The following is a 21,745-nucleotide window of genomic DNA, read 5'->3' on the forward strand; positions in this document are numbered from 1 at the left end:
TCAGACACCGATGCCTGAGTGAAAATCGTGAAATGGTAGCAAAAGCATAAACTGTGATGAGAAACGCATTTCCCATGGCATGAAATGCACGTGCAAGTTTGTTGAAGACGTTTTTGATTTCACTTGGACACAATATTGCCAGTTATGCAGTTATTAATTTTTTAAACAGAAAAATATCTATGATCCTTATCAAATTTTGAGTAGTATATTTCCAATGAAAATTTGTAAACTCTCTTTTTCTCTCTTTCTAAATTAATGACCATCGCCCTTAGAAATAACTTTAACAATTGAATTATCTCGTTTTGAATATTTTCAGAATACATCATTGATCAAAGAATTTTTAAAAAAGCGTTCCGTTGTATTGGATTCAGACATGATATTTGTACATAATTATACATTCTTTAAAATGTCTCCACTCAAGAACTTTTTGATAACGAATTTTTCGCAAAATACGATTCTAATCATTGGGTATAACATATTCCAAGTACAATGTTGTTCTCTAAACTTAAGTTCTAATACATAGAATGGCTGCTTATGAAACTTAAAAGTTGCCTATCAGCTTCAAACGAATGTGTTTTGTAAATAACGGGCTACTCTGGAAATCAGTCATTGGACCGCTCAGAACGCCCTACAGCCGTACATAGGAAAAGATCAAGCAATGAAGTGAAAGGGCAGATCAATAGTCTGTATAAAATCGGGATGTACCGTGCAATATCACGTGTACTTGATGAAAATAAACTGGTGAGGATACCACTTGATGTTCACTTTTCCCTTTTATGATATTTAAAAATCTTAGAAATGACTCAGTTTGAGGGAAATCGTCTCATTTTGTTCCTCGCCGTTTTCACACATTGTTTTGTATCCTTTGGAGAAGAAAATGTAGAAAATAATGATTTCTCTTTCTTATATAAGTGTGACTGGAACGTTTACAATACCACACAACTACTGCATGAAATGCAAGTGAAATCCAGAATTCAATGTGCTGTCATTTGTTTACATTACCAAACAGGTTGTCTCGGGTTCGAACTTTACAAAACGTTGTCTGTTACATTGTGTCGTTTTTTCCGAGAGGATTTGCGAAAAAAATGTGTATCAACATCTACGTCGACTTCATTCTTCTACAGACGGACAACACCAGCAATAACAACACCGGAAGTAACAACTGCAATAACAACACTGGAAGTAACAACAACAGCAGCAATAACAACGCCGGAAGTAACAACAACAGCAATAACATCTCCGGAAGTAACAACAACAGCAATAACAACGCCGGAAGTAACAACAACAGCAATAACATCTCCGGAAGTAACAACAACAGCAATAACAACGCCGGAAGTAACAACAACAGCAATAACAACGCCGGAAGTAACAACAACAGAGAGTGCAACAACTACAACACCAGCAACAACCACAGCCATAACAACAGTAAATTTTAATGCATTGGGGTTGAGATTTATATTGGCTATTGCTCCTGGATATTATTATATTGTTTATTTATATATTAACTGTAAGATTTATTAATTTGTCTTGTTTAATGCTTCTCTCAAGATATTTTCACTCATATGGAGACGTCACCAAGACCGGTGAATGGCTTCACATTCAGGTCTTTGCTCGGCCATTGAGCATTGAAGGCTCTTTAGCGTGCCACGAGACATCCGTTTATAAGGTCATCTCCGAGGACCCGTGACATTCACACCTGATGCCAAGAGCCTCCGTGGCCAGAGCATCGCGCTCAAAATCACACGGCCTCTCATCTCTGGTCGGCGCGGGTTCGAATCCCGCTCGCACCGGGAAGTGAGAAAGTTTCCCAGTTTACTTTCGGATGGTTGGTGGTCTCCTTCCAGGTACATTGTATCTGGGTTTTCTCTTCCACCGATAAAAACTGGGCGCCACCAGATAACTGAAAAATTGTTGAGTGTGGCGGAAAACGGCAAAACAACAACAACAACACACCTGATGCCGAGCGTTTGCGTTAACGTTAAGTGGAGAGAGAAAGAGAGAGATCAGTCATGGCACGAGTGAGGCTCGAACTCACGACGTTCCGGTTAAGAAGCGAGCGCACAAAATATAGGCCTATAATAAGAATATTACAAAGCTGATTGAGTATACTCCATTAGTTTCTGAAATTCTTACAAAAACTAGATTATACCCAATCGCCCATGGGCGTTGCTAAAACGGGGAACGGAGGACGGAACGGAAAAGAATTTAAGAATTAGAATGATTAATGTAGCCAAGATAACACCAAATATCGGAGAAAAATACTTTATTATGACGAATATCGAAATTTTGGGAATTTGTTTACCAGCGGTAAAACAATTTTATCTTTAAATTCTGCATCATAAATTGATAAAGGGAAGTTAAACGTTTGTACAAGAATTTACAAAGCGTTTTACAAGAATTTTGAAATGTCGGCATTGACAGATGTGTTAGCGAGTAGCGACACCTATGGATAGAGAATTGAAAGAACACACGTGTTTTAAATGCCGCCCCCCCCCCTCTGTATGTGTGTACTTACAACAGGGAATATAGTATGTTTATAACAACGACAATTCATGATCTTATTAAGTCAATAAGTTATACATCTTGTGTTTGATACACTGTATATTATTTTTTACCTAACAGAGTGACATCAGCACTCCAATCCAGGACTTCTAGCAGTTTATTTTTAAATCAAATACATGTACTTGTATCTTCATATTTAGATTGATAATGAGGTGAACTTTAAATTCCATTCAAGCATAAATTGAATTGTCTGTTAGCCTTTTAGCTATTTCATATCTGTTAATTCCTCATACTATGGATCGTAAACTTCACCTTAGTTTTCATTGGTTCTGTTTCAATCTTTCGTTCCCGCTGCATCTCCTCTGGTTCGACACTAATCCGCAGGATATCGGTAAATGTACGAACTTTCACATAAATTCATCCCAAATGAGGCAAACCTTTTATACACACCGGACTCGTTCGCTTTAAAATTTGATGTGATACATAAATTCATACATATATTATATGTAGAACTAAATTACGAATAAAAGCAAATTCGATTTTTTTTTTCATCTTTTACAATATTTTTTTTTTGGGGGGGGGGGGTATTCTTTTTTTTTCAGTGGATGTAAATTTTCAAAGTTTCAAGTCTTTTTCAGTATGATTTTTTAAAATTATATTACAAGGTAAGTTAATCAACTTAAAATACATATTCATTATTATGAAGTATATGAAAAAGTGGATTCTGTGGATGACTTCCCGCTCTCTCTGTAATTTTTGCTTCCCTTGTTCATGATAAATCTTTTATTTTGCAAAATGATGACCTCCTTATATCATTATTCCATACAATATTTTCCGTTCCATTCCGTCTTCCGTTTCATTTTCCGTTCCGCGTTTTAGCAACGCCAATCGGTTGTATGTTGTTTAAAGTCCCACTCTAGAGTTTTTCACTCATATAGAGACATCACCATTGCCGGTGAAGGGCTGCAAAATTTAGGTCTGTGCTCGGCGCTTACGGCCTTAAATGGGGCGGTCCTTCGGATGAGACCGCAAAAACCGAAGTCCCGTGTCACAGCAGATGTGGCACGATAAAGACCCCTCCCTGCTCATAGGCCATAAGCGCCGAGCATAGGCCTAAATTTTGCAGCCCTTCACCGGCAGTGATGACGTCTCCATATGAGTGAAATATTCTGGAGAGGGGCGTTGAACAATATTCAATCAATCAATCATATATCAGTGGCGGATTTAAGAGAGGCACGCGTAAATCCTGGTATCTTGTTTAGAAAAATGTACTAAACGATAAAAAAAAAAAAAAGCAATAATTTCTTCCACTCCCGGAGAAATAAATGACAAAATCTCTTGATTTCTTGAATTACTTTATTGGGAGAACTTAATTTTTTTCCCAAACCCCTTAAAATTTGCGTCATTTTACTATTTTAACCTTATAAAAAATGATAGAAAATAGTACAAATGACTAAATAGGAGACATATTTCAAGCCCTATAAAATATGTAAAATCCAGACCCCCCTGCCTCATAAAGTGGCGCCCCCCGTAACTGCAATTCCTGGATCCGCCCTTGTGTGTGTGTGTGTGTGTGTGTATATATATATATATATATATATATATGTGTGTGTGTGTGTGTGTGTCAGTCTGGGGATCCGGGTTAGAATAGGTCCTCAGTACCCCTTGCTTGTCGTAAGAGGCGACTAAATGGGACGGTCCTTCGGATGAGACCTCTAAAACAGAAGCCCCGTGTCACGATAAAGATCCCTCCCTACTCAGAGGCCATAAGTGCTGGACATAGCCCACAGGTACTTGTTTCTGTAAATAACTTACGACCTCTGTTATCAGTAGTATACAGAGGTCGTAAGTTATTTACAGAAACAAGTGTCTGTGGCATAGCCCTAAATTTTGCGGCCCTTCACCGGCAATGGTGACGTCCCCATTTGAGTGAAATATTTCCGAGCAATATGTAATCAATCGTTCAGAACAGACGTTTATTGAAAAAATTCTCAAGAGGGACGTTAAACAATATACAACCAACGACCCATATTACACTCGATAATTTCAATATGTAGACATTCTATTTGTTCTCAGCTTTTGTAGTTTAGTTTAAGTGCCAGTTTGCTTTTTATATATATATATATATATATATATATATATATATATATATATATATATATATATATATATATAATATATATATATATATATATATATATATATATATAATATATATATATATATATATATATATATATATATATATATATATATATATACTACTACACAAAAAACCGTGAATTTCAAACGGAATTAATGGAATCTTATAAATTATTCATGATTACAAGAGCATATGAACACAGTTCATTTCCAACAAGATTAAGTCAATTTCATTCCATTCCTATAGATCTTAAAGTTAACAGAGCCTTAAGTATGCACCATAACCAACACTCTTGTTGCCTGTCATCAAGCCTTTGATAAAGAAATAGTACAAATTACAAAAATTCATTTAATTTTAATGTACTATTCGCGTAACCTATCGTGAAGGGGAAAATCCAACCCAGACCCATACAAACAAATGCAAAAAACCCACCCAGCACCATACAAGCAAATGCAAAAAGCCCACCCAGTCCCATACAAACAAATGCACAAAACCCACCCAGTCCCATACAAACAAATGCACAAAACCCACCCAGTCCAATACAAACAAATGCACAAAACCCACCCAGTCCCATACAAACAAATGCACAAAACCCACCCAGTCCCATGCACACCCTGTAACAGGATACTAGTCCGCCAGAACATCACTACTTCTATTCGATGTCTTACTATTCAGTTTTGTCAGCTAAACTACGGAAATGGATGCGATTCCTTTTTATTAATATAAAACAGCTTAAAGGGGCATGGACACGTTTTTAGCTGAAAAATTCAAATCTTTTTTTCAAGTGTTAATGTTTAGAATGCTTAACTAAGTTATTTGTAATGGTCAGCTAAAATTTGAATGTCGAGGTGCAACAGAGATGCATAGCTCACAATTTTACATAGCAAAGAATTGTTAATCAACCTATAAATCAACAATTTCGTTTGAATTGAATTTATCAAGCGCTAACTTTTTACGTAAGGAAGGACAATACACGTGCATTGTATATACATGTATGCAACAGAACAAAACCTTTTATAATATTTGTTTCTTCGTTTACAATAATGACCCAATACCATTTTTCCTCAGGAACTTCATATCGAAACTCGCAAAATACTTATGAAATATTCATTACCTTTTTTTTAAGTTCTAATAAAATGCATGCATTAGTTTAAATATTGTACATGCGACCGTTCATAGTAATATCATAATTGCTTTTTGTTTTCCAATATTAACATTTTATAATTACATCAGATATCTCTGGAGATGGGATTTGTAATTTTAAGATAATTGTAGTATAATACTGATGGCATGCAGTTTCTTTGGTGTCAACAATCATCTGAAGTCCATGTAAAGTGCAAAAAAGAATTAGATTCATTTGACTATGTTTAGTATGATATGCTATGGTTAGTAATTTTCACTTTTTCATGTACATAATAATTTTCATTTTGGTATTGTTTCTTTCCTGTCCTGTCCTGTGACTCCAGATGGTCCTTTCGTTCACGACACACGTGAAGCTACCGGTATAAATACCCGAGTCTGTAATAAGATCAGTGGAATATCGAATGTCTAGAGGTAGAGCGTTCGCCCTACATGCGGAAGGTCGGGGTTCGAATCCCGGCCGCGACAGTCGTTAAAACAGGTAGGGACAGTTCCATAGCCAAACGCTGGGCATCAGGTGTGAATGTCACGGGTCCTCCGAGATGACCTTAAAAACAGACGTCCGTGTCACAGTAGGTGAAGCACGTTAAAGAACCCTCACTGTTCAACGGCCGTATGAGCCGAGCATAGGCCTAGATTTGAAGTCCTTCACCGGTCTTGGTGATGTTTCAATATGAGTGAAAAATTCTCGAGAGGGACGTTTAACAAGATATAATCAATACAATCGAATAATTCCGTGTTTTGCTGAGATTCAACTAGGAAAATATAACGTTATATAAATTATTCATTCATTTGCTCACGAAAAAGTTACTGAGTTTGAATATAATTAGTTATCGGAGGAGTCTTTCCGTATCAGAAAATGCTTTGAAATTCCAAACTTCATGCTTGACTTTGCTACTTACTTAACCATTGCTCTGCGTATTGGTTGGTTGTTTTACGTTCTGTCGAGAATTTCCACTCAAATTGAGACGTCACCAGCTGTAGGTGAAGCACCAGAGATTTAGACCTATGCTTTGCGCTCAGGGCTGTCGCAGCGAGGAATCTTTATCGTGTCAACGCCTGCCGCGACGCGGGACCTCCGTTTTTAAAGGCATATCAAAAGGACCTGTGACTCTCGCTTCTAGATGTCGAACGCTTGGTGAAGGAGCACTCACTACTCATGTTTGACGCGGCCATGGCACGAGCGGGGCTCGAACTCCCGAAGCAAACGCTCTACCACTGAGCTACCGCGACAGGTACATGTTGAGAGTAGAAGGTATTTACGATATAGAAATATTCAATTCAGGGTAAGATACATGAAGAGGGGTGAATTTACTTATAGTTTTCAAGATAGAAGAACGAAATAATTAATTCGGGGTTATATTAACATTTCAATATGCCATCAATTTTCAGATATCATGTCTAATGACTTCAGCTATTTATAAATTTTATTGGAAGAAAAAAACCCTTCACTTTCAAATTTCCTTTGAAAATACCAAGTAGCTGAGTGTTTGCATCAAAGAAAGAAAAATAATGCTGACTAATACCCACAATGAGGAGTGATTTTTATATCTCAATATACCATCAATCCTCACAAGAAAAGCAAACCTGCACATTTTAAGCAAACATCCTTATGGATTTCAAGCTCTCCTTAACTAAGTAGCTGCTTGTAATACAAGAAAATCAGCTACCTTATATCTGTCTAATAGTTGGTTACGGTACTTGTAGCTGACAGCTAGTAGCTAACTTTTCCAGAATCAAGTCGTTGACTACTACAGTAGCCAAATTTTCTTTGTTCAAGTAGCCAGTTTCACGTAGCTAGCTTTACCGACACCCCCCCCCCCCTTTAATTTCGCCACTGTTTATAAATCATAATATTACAGTGTTGCATCTAAAGAAGATCATCGAAATTTCCTACTTCTAGAGAAGTCGAGATGCATAGCCTTCATCGACTTCTATGGCACGCCAAATTCACAAAAATGAGCTAAACACAGTTTCACAGTTAATAAACTAGGTTTATCGACTGTAAATTATAGTTTACGGACCGTAATAGTTAACGATGTTAATCTATATTTCACATCTGTAAACCATAGTTAACAGATAATCTATTTTTCACAAGCGTAAACTATAATTAACAATGAAAACAATCATTAGCGATCGTAAAACATAGTTTATCTGATAAATGCGGTTTCACGATTGTAAACTACGGTTTACAAGTCATAGTTTATCTGATAAATATAGTATCACAATTTGTGAAACTAGGATTAACAAATGTGAACTATAGTTAACGAATGTGAATTATAGTTTACAGATGTGAATCTGTATTTATCAGCAAAATCTATTGTTAACGTTTATTTAAAGACAGATAAACTTGGATTAGCATTTGTAAACTATAGTTTACAACCGTCAAATATAGTTTTACGGATGAAAAATATAGTTAACGAATCGACTTCTCTTCGCAAGCATTCATGTTTTGATTCTGGAAAACGTGTACATGCCGGAGTCGGTGACGGTTTATGCTTCGACCGACGTTTCGACTCAGATCACCGAGATGTTTCTGGATTTACGCAATAGATATTATTTAAGTTTTCAAACATTTAGCAGTAATGCACAAAACCGTCACAAGGAAATCAAAACTTACTTGCTTTTAATCCATTTTCAACATGCCCTTGTCCCGGGTTTAAATAACAACTCTGATTACGTCAGCCTGCTTTTCTCTTAACTGGACCCTATCGTGACAGCTCCCAAGACCAGTTAACGTAAACCCGGGACAGGAGACATTTTGAAAATGGATTAAAAGCAAGTAAATGTTGATTTCCTTTGACAGTTTTGTGCATTACTGCTAAATGTTTGAAAACAACTTGTCTATTGCGTAAATCCAGGCACATCCGAGTCGAAACATAAACCGTCACCGAATTTACACGTTTTCCAGAATTAAAATATGAATGCTTGCGAAGAGAAGTCGATGAAAGCTATGCCTCTCGACTTCTCTAAAGAGAATACGAAATTTCCCAGATCTAAATAAAACGATTAAACATTTAAAATGTTTACTGTAAATGATTTCTGGAACTTGAGGTCAACCATCTTCGCTAGCAATGGGTTCCTGATACCTCTCTCCTCAAAGATTCAAGGTTACCCCCCGCGGTGGCCGAAAGGTTAAAGCGTTCGCCCCGCATGCGGAAGGCTGGGGTTCGAATCCCGGCCGCAACAGACCTAAGTCGTTAAAACAGGTAGTGACAGTTCCATCGCCAAACGCTCGGCATCAGGTGTGAATGTCACGAGTCTTCGGAGATGACTTTAAAAACGGATGTCCCGTGTCACAGTAGGTGTGGCATGCTAAAGAACCCACACTGCTCAAGGCCGTAAGCGCCGAGCATAGGCCTAAATTTGAAGCCCTTCACCGGTCTTGGTAACGTCTCCATATGAGTGAACAATTCTCGAGCGAGACGTTAAGTAAGAGAAATCAATCAAATCAAAGATTCAAGGTTAGCGAAAAAGAGTGCCTACCTAGATGTAATCATACAAAGACGGATCTAGAAAGGGGTCCTCACCCCTCCCTCTTTTTACGCTTCCCGAAAATATTCAGGGAAGCATATAGTCACCGCCATGTCTGTCCGTCCGTCCAAGCCCATATCTCCTAAACCTTTCATCAGAAATTGATGTAGGCCTAATGGATCACAAATGTTCCTTGAGACAAGGACTTTTGGACTAAGATCTTTCAAGGTCATTTTGGAAAGGTCAAGTCACTCAGAACATATAACAGTTCTTATTTCAATAAGGTTTTTTTATATTAAAATTCCCTTCTCCTAAACCTTACACCAGAAATTTATCATAATTGATCACAAATATTCCTTGAGACAGGGACTTTTGGACTAAGGTCCTAATGGAAAGGTTAAAGTCACTCAAAACTCTTTACCTTTTAATAAGTAAAAAGTTCTTTTCAACAGTTTTTGAAATAGGATTGAACATACATGTATATCACAAAAATTTGTAATAGGCAAATCGCTTTCAGAATAAAGGTCAAGGTTACATAGAACATAACATCGTATATATGAAAAAAATGCTTCATTTCAACAATTGATCGTTTGAACCAAGGTCTCCTCAAGGTTATGTTGGATTGGTCAAGGTCGCTCAGGATATATATCTTATACACGGAAAAAGTGCCTTAATTATTTCAACAGTTTTTGAACAAGTACATGTATTGATCATGTATCACACAAATAAGTAATAGGGAAAAGCCTTGGAGACAAAGGTCACTCAAGGTCATTTTGTAAAGGTCAACTTCACAACATGTACCTTTTATATAAAAAAGAAACCTTCATTTCAACAATATTTTAACACATTTATCTTTGTGCGAGTCCTTCGTCATATGAAGTAGTTCATTGGTTAGATGCAGTTCGAGGAGCATCCATGAGTTTAACTGATATTGTCATTTGAGTGGCGATAAAAAATATTATAAGAAGGGCAAATTATGCTACATGTAAAACTTATACGGTACCAATTTTGATGCACCAGATGCGCATTTCGACAAATAATGTCTCTTCAGTGATGCTCAACCGAAATGTTTGAAATCCGAAATAACTAGGAAGTTTTATAGCTAAAATTTAGCCAAAAACAGCGTGCCAAAAAAGTGGAGCCAAATTCGTCCAAGGATAAGAGCTATGCATGAGGGAGGTAATCCTTAATTTTGAAAAGAATTTCTAAATTTTATAACAGCAATTAAATATACATCCGTATTTTCAAGCTAGTAACGAAGTACTTAGCTACTGGGCTGTAGAGACCCTCGGGGACTAACAGTCCACCAGCAGAGGCCTCGACCCAGGGGTCATAATGTAAAACTTATACGGTACCAATTTTGATGCACCAGATGCGCATTTCGACAAATAATGTCTCTTCAGTGATGCTCAACCGAAATGTTTGAAATCCGAAATAACAATGAAGTTTTAGAGCTATTATAGGGGAAAACTGTGTCAAAAAAGTGAAGTCAAATTCGTCTTAAGGATAAGAGCTATGCAATCACCCTGTAATAGATCATGCATTGCAAGAGCCTCCTTGGGATTAACACCCCCCCCCCCCCCTTAACTCCCGACAGTGAACAGTGATACGGAATTATGAATGGAATAAGGATTAGTGTGATAGTTTGATGCCAATGCGAATTATTGTTTACATTCCCACATGCATGTATCATAGTTTTTCATTAAAAAATTCATGATGGAATGAAGATTAAATTATGCGACACCGGCGTACTTCAAAAAGCGCAAATATGTCAGGCCAAAAAGGGAATATAGGTGTTTTTCCTATTTCACTCCCCCAAAAATTAGGTAGAGTAGGCAGGTAAACATTTTAAATTTTATTGAAATTTGTTTTTGGAATCTGAAATTTTTGATACACTTTGAATTCATGTCTCTATAAATTACCGGTACTTTTCAAACAAATTGAAGATCAATAGTTGTCAAAACGTAAATCAGAGAAACTCGAACGCGAAAAGAAATTTAAAAAACCAGTTTGAAAATTGCAGATTTTTATTTTATTTATATATATTGTCAATAAAATCGTTAAAAAAAGGTAGGGTCGAGAAATACAATCACATGTAAATATACTTTATTTCGGCCTCATGAATAGTATGCTGGTGTGAAGCGTTGCATTTCATACTCTAATTTACTTTCAAAAGTGAAATTTACAAATTTTTACATTTCATTTTCATTTCTGTTGAATTTCCTAGCCGTTAAAATAATTTAAAGTAGACGTTCTATATTTATCAAGTAGTTATATATTAATGCGCGCTTTATTTACAACTGCAACGTATTCACAAGTAAATGCCAATCATTACAATTTGTAAAGATGATTGATTGATTGTATAATGTTTAACGTCTATCTCGAGAATATTTCACTCATATGGAGACGGCACCATTGCCGGTGTAAAGATATCAAATACAAAAAGCATTAAAAATGTAGATTTCTTGATGAACACGTAATTAGATACGCGTACACGAAGGGATATACGTTTTATCTGTACTTAGTTTGGTGATACTTATGCACTGCATGTGCTTTATTTCAGTCCAGCCCTTGTGAAAATGGCGGCACCCTGATCTCTGGCGTATGTTCCTGTGTATTTGGTTGCTTCGGACAATACTGTCAAACTTGTATCAATGGTAAGTTGGTATATACATGGTACAGGGAACTTCAATTGTAGAGGAATTACTTCAATATTTATTTTAACAATCCAGATTATGTGTTAATTTTCCCATATACACAATTTTTCACCTGCATGCAAATGATTGACGTGTGCGGAGACTATGGAAATTGACATGGAATGCCAAGTGTATTTCAATTTCTACTGGGAAGTATGTTTGTTAATTTTATTGACAATATCTTCGTGGTCTTTGGTGATCAGGTCTGTTGGAATTCCCATGGGTACGAATTGTTCTCCTTTGTTAGCTGACCTGTTTCTATATTCATAGGAAGCAAGATTTATTAAAAAAAACTATACGTGAGAAGAAGAAAATCTCTTGCTGTGGCCTTCAATTCAACTTTTAGATATATCGACGACGTTTTGTCTATTAACAATAATAACTTTCATTCATATGTTGATTCGATATATCCCTGTGAATTCGAAATAAAAGACACCACAGAGTCGTCCACATCTGCTTCGTACTTAGATATTTTATTGAAAGTATACATTAACGGCAAACTGACAACTCAACTGTATGACAAACGGGATGATTTCAGCTTCTCCATCGTCAACTTCCCATATTTATGTAGCAATATTCCACTATCGCCTGCATATGGTGTTTATATCTCTCAACTTATTCGATACGCAAGAGCTTGTTCTGCGAAAAGTCAGTTTTTAAATCGAAGCAAGCTACTGACAAACAAGTTGATGGTACAGGGGTTTCAACAGTCTCGATTGAAGTCAGCATTTCGCAAATTCTATGGTCGTTATAACGATGTACATGTTGTTCGTCAATACAACTTACCATTGGGTCAAATGCTGTCTGACGTGTTTCATACCGATTGTTAGACCGTTCTTGGCACAATGATTTTGACTACGGATAACTCCGTTTGCCTGATCAGGATATAGGGCTCACGGCGGGTGTGACCGGTCGACAGGGGATACTTACTTCTCCTAGGCAGCTGATCCCATCTCTGGTGTATCCAGGGGTCAGTGTTTGTCCAACTATCTATTTTGTATTGCTTATAGGAGTTATGATATTGATCACTGTTCGCTATCTTCGCCTTACATCATATAAGATAAAATATAAGGAATCACTGTCGCTTCGCCATTGCACTTAATCTCCTCGCAAACCCGACGACCTAACCTGAGTCACCGTTTGCCCATTATTGTTAATTACCTTATATACTCAACAAACTAGACAGTGCTTCCTTAAGTCAACCCTACATATTCCTAGATTTCTGAAATGTTCAAAATGTTCTACTATTATTATAGGCTTAAAGACCCAAAAAAAACACCGTACGGTTGCTCCACGGATCACTGAATGTGGGCGGAGCTTATCCATGGTCAATGTTATTTACCTGGCCAAGAGATCGGTTGTTGTGTATATTTTTATGATATACACAGGAAATTTCTCAGGTTATTACAAATTATGCTTAGTGTCTTGATTTGTGCAACAACAAAAAATTAAAATTTCTACCTACATGCATACCGCATTTCTATTTCCTGTAAACCTTCAAACTTGGTCATATTTATGTATTGCAAATGACAAACCAGGTTTAGCCCATTTCTAAACCTTTGCTTTTTAAAACTTCTAATTAAATTGTTATATATCGTATATAAATAATTTCCTAAATATAATATTACCCGGCATTTCCGGGCACTTCCTGGTGTCCTGGGAGTTCGCGGTGTCGTGGGTGTAGTAGGTAAAATATCCATGTTTCGAGAGAATGAATAAATCCAAGTAGATCTGTGTACATGTACAACCAAACGAAGAATGATCAAGATACCCCTCAATATGGGCCGTCTGTATGGTTTCTGTAGTGTAGTGTTTGCGTAATGGTGGTATCCCAAACAGAAGCTGACACGAAGTCTACCCCCCCCCCCTCCCCTCTCTCTCTTTAGGGTTTCTGTGGACGTAGTGTTTGTGTAACGATGGTATCCCAAACAGAAGCTGACACATAGCTTGTCTACCCCCTCCCCCTTTCTCTCTCTCTCTCTCCCTTACTCTCAATCATTGACTAAATGAGTAATTATTGTCATACGTATGCAACACTATTGCCATGCCATATTATTTCATCTATATTATTGCTACAGTTTTACACATTTCTCTCTCTCTCTCTATAAATATAAAACTGTGATAAATTATAAATAGCTCAATAACTCTCTCTCTCTCTCTCTCTCTCTCTCTCTCTCTCTCTCTCTCTCTCTCTCTCTTATCTATATAAATAGAAATATCTCAATAACTCTCTCTCTATATATAAATATAAAGCCGTGATAAATTATGAATAGAAATATCTCAGTAACTCTCTCTCTCTCTCTAAATATAAAGCCGTGATAAATTATAAATAGAAATATCTCAATAACTTATTTATGCTTTTTTACTATTGTTTGATTTCTGATTGTGTAATTTATAATCCATGTGGTATCTCAAACAGAAGAATTTTTTTAACTACTGTAACGCATGGGCAATATAACCATTATACATGTTGATGTGCTGCGCCAATAAAGAATTGTTCATGTTTTTATAAATATAAAGCCACAATAAATCATTAATAGAAAATATTCCAATAACTTATGTTTGTTTGGTTATTTTTTTTTATTATTATTGTTTGATTTCTGATTGTTTAATCTATAATACATGTATAAAGATGGAGAGAGAAAATACGATGATAAATTGCATTGTCTATAGGGGACGTTAGAAATTAAAATATTCTAGGTGCGAGTCAATGCTATCAAAACTCAGGTATACTGGGGCTTTCCTCAAGATCTGAAGACTGATGGTCATCATTAGCCATGATTGTTATCAAAACATCTTTCTCAGGTAGCTGTAGACCATGGTCTCTGCAAACGTCAATCAACCTAAGCTCTATTGTTAAAAGTTTGATTGACCAGCGGGTTATCATTGATCGCAACACAGGTAAAATTTGGGGGCGTTAACTTAAAGTTGGGTCTTTAAATTTGACCTACGATTTTAAAAATATTTTTGGTCACGTTTTCCGTTGTAATTAATCGCCATACATACCCAAAAACGTAGACTGTGATTCTTTAAGTAATTCATTTAAAAAATTCGAATAAATGATTTGAAATTACTAATCAAAATAATAATCTCTCCCTTAACCACACCGAATAATTGTTCGTTATCTTCACCTTACATAGTCATAGGCGACCAAGAAAATAATAGCTTTATTTCAACAGAAATCATAAGTAATTGTATTTTAATTTCTTTAAAAATCAAATTCTTACTGTGCATGTGTATGTAAGATAGAGATACATTTTGAAATGATTAGCTTCTTACTAACACACGCGACCGGACCGACAATGTACAATGAATTACATGGGGAAAAATCTCAATATTTCATTTACAAAAGTGATAGGTGCCAGTCTAAAAAAAAAATATGCAAAAATATATGTAAAAAGACCATTATTCCGGAAATCTACACACATCAATCGTTAATGTTAATATTTCTAAGAATTATATCTTGATTTGAAATATAATTTCGAGGTAGGGGATTAAGAAGATAAAAGTTTCGTTAGAATTATATCGATATCACATTTTTCGCTTCGAGTCACTTTCTGATTCTCTGATGCGAACTCTAATTTGATTTAAAAAGGTATAATGTATCACCGTCAACTTCTGAAGATTGTAGATACGATAAAAAGAATATAAAACAAAATTAAAGAAACCAATAAAATACCAATAGCTGATCATTCCACTTCATAACGATATATACATGCCGTGTGTTTACAGTACTAAACTAGTGCTCGGCTGTCGTAAGACGGGAATGGTTGCCTTTAAATATACGCTATATTGTATTTGTAATCCACAACAGTTACCATAAAAAGAAAGGTGAAGATAACGAACAGTGATCAATCTCATAACTCCTACAAGCAATACAAAATAAATAGTTGGGCAAACACGGATCCCTGAACACACCAGAGGTGAGATCAGATGCCTAGGAGGAGTAAGCATCCCTTATACCATATATATTATTGTTGCACATGGCAAGATGCATCTGTTGGGCATGTGCCTTGGAGTCATCAGAAACCCTATTTTATGATTTTTGAAATATATTTTAGAAATTGAGGTCCTGACCACTAAACCATATATATTCCTGCTACACATATCAAGAGTAATCTGATGAACCAAGATCGTCCCAACCCCCATCACTTTTAATTGCTCATATATTTTTAGAATGGTTGAGATTCGAACCTTAAGGTGGCTCACTTCACCCTGAAATCGTTTCTTAAACCAGTACGAATTGCTTTAATTATAAAAGATATGATGATATATAATAAGTATAAACGTCAAAAAAAGCAGAAATATGCAAATTTGGATAAAAATATGATTTTCAAACAAACTATTTCAACTCAAGATCTGCGGTTCACCAACCCAATACTTTAACCACTGAACTACGATGTCAGTTAGTCAAACAAAGTGATCGATACACCTAATTCCACAAAACATTTAAATTGCCATCTTGTGACATAGTGTCATAAAGAGTATAAGCCACAGGGGCTAAGCCCGTTTTGAGCCCGAGCTCTGTGATACCATAAATATAGAAAGGGGTCTAACTCTGACCCAGATAAAAAAAAAAAACCACTCGCTTCAAATGTCTAAAAAATCTTAAACTAGGTATGGTATACGTAATTTGACGTTTGCCTTGCATAGATTAATGTTATATGACTACTTGCATGCCAAATTTCAAGTCATAGGTTCTTAAAATAACAAAGATATACGTCATCGTTCTCTCGATTGCACTTGTTTATTTTTACTAGGACATTTACCGGTCCAGGTCAGAGTCGTTTCTCGCCTATGACAGCAGCGAAATTCAGACTAGTGTGGAAGATTTCGGACCTGTCAATTAAAATTTCACATCAATTATACACTACTTACTTCCTCATACTTTAATAATGTTCTTCGTGTAAACGTTACAAGACTTATTTTTCCTCAACAGCATCAACTGCTGACAAGATCTGCCATTTTAATGAAAGCACTAAATACCCGATCTACTACTAAAAATATCGAATTGATCAAAACATTATTCTTGTGATATTGCACCTAGAGAAGGAAATCGAACATTATTTTTGGCTTTCTTAATTTTTTTTTTTTTTTTTGTTTATTTTATTTTATTTAGATTATTTTTACCCATTTCCCCCCTTTTTAAAGTTTTAGATATTTCGGGTCTTTAGTGCGTTTCTCAAAATGGCAGTTAGAGTCAGGAGTTGATGTTTTGTAAAATAAGCGACCCAGATACGGCTCGTGCCATGTTTTTGTTTACATTACACTTTTTAAAAGAAAATAGCGTGTTTAAAACACAATGAGATGTGCCAAACGCTGGAAAATATTTGATTGTGTTTAGAATGCGCTTATGAATTGAAACAATTGTGTTTGTGAAACACAAATGCCCCGATAATGGCCAATTCCGAAGATGGCCAAGGTTACAAGGACAAATATCTTGGTACCAGTAGAAAGATTTTGTCACAAGAAATGCTCATATGCAATATGAAGGCTCTAATATTTACCCTTTAGAAGTTATGACAATTTTTTTTAAAGTAGGTCAAATGTCGAGGTCAAAAGGTTTAGTACCAACGGAAAGGTCTTGTCACAAGGAATACTCATGTGAAATATCAAAGCTCTATCACTTACTGTTCAAAAGTTATTAGCAAGGTTAAAGTTTCAGACAGAATGACAAACAGGACAAAAACAATATGCCCCCAATCTTCGATCTCGGGGGCATAAGAATCTGCCTTAAACGAATCTTACTAGTTTATCTAACCTACGTAAACAAAAACATGGCACAAGCCTTGTTTACATAACAAGGACTTGTGACCTCTGTATCTCCCATGTACCTTTACTACCGACCTTCAAATTTTTGCTGATCATTAGTAATACCTTAGTTAAGCATTCTAAACATTATAAATAAAAAAATAAAAGAACAAGGTACGGTTGTATACATTAAAAGGCCCAAAAATTTTCTCTCTATAAAATGTGTCTGGAATTAACCTTAATCAGCGTTTTAAGAAAGTAAAATAAATGCCAGGTATACTATGTCAACAAAATCAGAATGATAGTCCTAAATGGATAGCATTATGACATCATGAATAAGACATTCCCCGCCTTTTTCTCAAAATAAGCCTGAAAACTGTTAAATGTCATACAAATTACTGCTCAGGAAAAGATGTGCGCATTTGTCGAGCAAAATGAAAATTATATATATTGTGTATTATTTTGAGATGAAAAACATGCTTCAATATGAATTTGCTCGACGCATGCGCTGTATGTTTTCTGAATGCAAAACCACCTGAATTTGTGGATATTTTCATTGAAAATGGCATTTTTGCAATTTTATGCCAACTTCAAGCTCTCGTCATATTACACAAATCATTTTGCTGATCAAACTGAGCGAATTTTGGGTTTGCTAATCTATTCCTTAATTGAACGCCAGGATTTGAGCTCCAAGTGAAATCATCGATATTTTGGGCCAGATGACTTTAGAAACTGTACCTACTTCTTTGATTTTTGTTTAAAGCTCAAATCGTATCCAGTCCCTTTAAATCGCTGTCGACCCTAGCTCATCTACGACATACATTGAGCTTAGCCTATTGTAGAATACATAGGGAAATAGCGCGTGCTGTGTATCGTTGTGGAACTAATACTTTGATAATCGTAAACTGTTTTCGTACGAAAATATTTTCGTAATTTTCTCAATTTAGTTAAGTAACTGGGTCTTCCTGAGTTTTTGTACGCCCGTCGAAGACGGGACGTATTATGGTATGGCGTCGTCCGTCTGTCTGTCTGTCCGGACCTTGTGGGCAGGATACAGACTGAACCATAAGCCCTAGGACTTTACAACTTGGTACATTTGATCACCATGATGAAAGGAAGACGCCTATTGTTTTTCAAGGTCAAGGTCGTAGTATCACTTATTAGGAAAACCTTGTGGGCAGGATACAAACCGAACCGTAAGCTCCAGGATATTATAACTTGGTATATTTGATCACCATGATGAGAGGAAGATGCCTATTGTTTTTCAAGGTCAATGGTCAAGGTCGTAGTATCACTTCTTAGGAAAACCTTGTGGGCAGGATACAAACCGAACCGTAAGCTCCAGGATATTATAACTTGGTATATTTGATCACCTTGATGAGAGGAAGATGCCTATTGTTTTTCAAGGTCAAAGGTCTAGGTCGTAGTATCACTTTTTAGGAAAACCTTGTAGGCAGGATACAAACCGAACCGGAAGCTCCAGGATATTATAACTTGGTATATTTGATCACCATGGTGAGAGGAAGATGCCTATTGTTTTTCAAGGTCAAGGTCGTAGTATCACTTATTAGGAAAACCTTGTGGGCAGGATACAAACCGAACCGTAAGCTCCAGGATATTATAACTTGGTATATTTGATCATCATGATGAGAGGAAGGTGCCTATTGTTTTTCAAGGTCAGAAGTCAAAAGTCAAGGTCGCAATATCACTTATTAGGAAAACCTTGTGGGCAGGATACAAACCAAACCGTTAGCATATTTATGAAGTAGCGCATTCTAAGGCTATCCCTCTTTATATCTTGATATCCATTTCTACAAGCATAATAATGAATTAGCTCACAGAGGACAGTGCTAACTTCACTAAAATATGAATCCCACTGAAATATGTTTTCCTTGAGCAAAATCTACGGGCGTATTATGCCACGTTGGCGTTGCTCTTGTTAAACCATCTCGTATGTTTTTTCTTTCATATAGAATGTAAAGATGCAACTGGTGTTATGGGATTAGGAATAGCTTGGATAAAACCGAATGGATTCGATGTTGCGAAGAAGGTTTGGTGCAATTTCGACTTTGATGTAACATATCTCCAAGTACGTGAATTTGGAAATGTTAACTTTAATCGAAGTTATGCCGAATACGAGAATGGTTTCGGTGATGCGAATGGAGATTATTGGCTCGGGAACAAATATGCACATATAGTGAGCAACTTACGATCGTTTAAAGCTGGATTCACTTTAAAGAATGCTATGGGCAGTCAAACCATGGTAACTTATTTCAATTTCGTTGTTTTGGATTCAACATCCAAATATGCAGTGCAATATTCGTCAGTTAACATGATAGGCTACCCACTGGCCAACAATCAGCCATTCCAAGCATACGACACTGTGAGCGCATGCGCCCAGACACTCGGTTGTGGTTGGTGGTTCGGATCAACATGTTCCTCCGGAAGTCCAAATGGGCCTTATCCAGTGACGTATGGAATATATAGTGGAGCTACCACAACAAGGATAGGACTATTTTGATGTCAGGAGTCTTTACACAAGGATAGGACTATTTTGATGTCTGGAGTCTTTACACAAGGATAGGAATATTTTGTTGTCTGGAGTCTTTACACAAGGATAGGCATATTTTGATGTCTGGAGTCTTTACACAAGGACAGGACTATTTTGATGTCTGGAGTCTTTACACGAGGATACGACTATTTTGATGTCAAAGGAGTCATCTGTGTGAGCCAAGTGTTAAAGGATATATATATATATATATATATATATATATATATATATATATATATATATATACACACACACACACACACACACACACGACCGATGAAAGCAAAATCCAAAGAGAAGAATTTTACCGAAATAGTATTGAGAAATTTCAAACCATTGTAGTGTTACTTAAGTTGAAAGTAGTCAATTATGTACATGTTCAAGTTATTACATGATTTCTCTTCCTCTTGATCTTGTATTAACACACACAACCACACGCACACACAGCACGCAACTGACCCAACAACACGAACAATGAAAATCATCGGACGACCGGTCCCTTCTTCAGGACAATGAATTCATTACCAATCGATTAAAACCAGCAGTATTTCTACACTACGTTAGCTGAACAAGTCCGATCAATTGTACATCCTACAAGTAATTGTAATATCATAAAAACACGCACGATTAGTCGGACATACTAATACATTGTACTATAAAGCATGCCTTATCTGTCGGTTACAGTTTTTAACATATCGGATGTGATTTATGAATTTCGATCTCCAATCCAAAAATAGTTTATCATAGACGGTAGTTTAGACATTTCCGCTGAAAACAGGATCACTTAAAAAATAAAGTGCACCGCCACGGCACATGATACGCCCGTCACATATTGTTAACAGTATAGATTGTACCCATTAAAACATTTTTTTATATATCACCTTAATTAAATGTCACAGTGACCTTAAAGTAGGATGCGACACACCTTCTACCTAAGATGCATTAGTTAACCGATTTTGGTGATTCTAGGTCTAATAGTTTTCAAGTTATGAGCCGGACAAGTTTTTTCCATATATGGCCATATCTTCTTAATGAAAAGTCACAGTGACCTGGTTTTAATGTGCGACACACCTTCTACCCAAGATGTATCTACAGACAAAGTTTGATGATTCTAGGCCTTGTAGTATTTAAGTTACGGGTCGGACACGAAAAAGCTAACAGACGGACGGACAGACGGATATCTTCTTAATGAAAAGTCACAGTGACCTGGTTTTAATGTGCGACACACCTTCTACCCAAGATGTATCTACAGACAAAGTTTGATGATTCTAGGCCTTGTAGTATTTAAGTTACGGGTCGGACACGAAAAAGCTAACAGACGGACGGACAGACATGAACGCCATACCATAATACGTCCCGTCTTAAGACGGGCGTATAAAAATATACCTGTATTTCTGAATGTCGTCGTCTCGACAATCAACGTACAGGAGTAAGTTAGAGGTATGATTTTTTAAATAATCAGACTGGACGGTATGTAAATTTTGATAG

The 21,745-nt window shown here is 36.4% G+C and overlaps 1 protein-coding gene across 1 annotated transcript; it reads left to right on the forward strand.

Moving 5' to 3' along the window:
- The first annotated feature begins 240 nt into the window (after positions 1-240).
- On the forward strand, positions 241-20,424 carry LOC125679863 (angiopoietin-2-like). The gene is made up of 3 exons (XM_056153710.1): positions 241-1,197; positions 11,823-11,916; positions 19,680-20,424. Exons 1-3 carry the CDS (start codon positions 799-801, stop codon positions 20,225-20,227), a joined length of 1,041 nt encoding a protein of 346 aa, XP_056009685.1. The 5' UTR covers positions 241-798; the 3' UTR covers positions 20,228-20,424.
- Positions 20,425-21,745: the final 1,321 nt, after the last annotated feature.

This window comes from Ostrea edulis, chromosome 2, assembly GCF_947568905.1.
Source record: "Ostrea edulis chromosome 2, xbOstEdul1.1, whole genome shotgun sequence".
Taxonomy (NCBI): domain Eukaryota; kingdom Metazoa; phylum Mollusca; class Bivalvia; order Ostreida; family Ostreidae; genus Ostrea; species Ostrea edulis.

Bases quoted from the DNA above. Each gene is read 5' to 3' on its own strand.
- LOC125679863 (XM_056153710.1), top strand. From the start codon at position 799: ATGACTCAGTTTGAGGGAAATCGTCTCATTTTGTTCCTCGCCGTTTTC. The intron at 1,198-11,822 runs GCAATAACAACG...GCTTTATTTCAG, and splicing joins TGGAAGTAACAACAACAGCA to TCCAGCCCTTGTGAAAATGG. The intron at 11,917-19,679 runs GTAAGTTGGTAT...TCTTTCATATAG, and splicing joins CTGTCAAACTTGTATCAATG to AATGTAAAGATGCAACTGGT.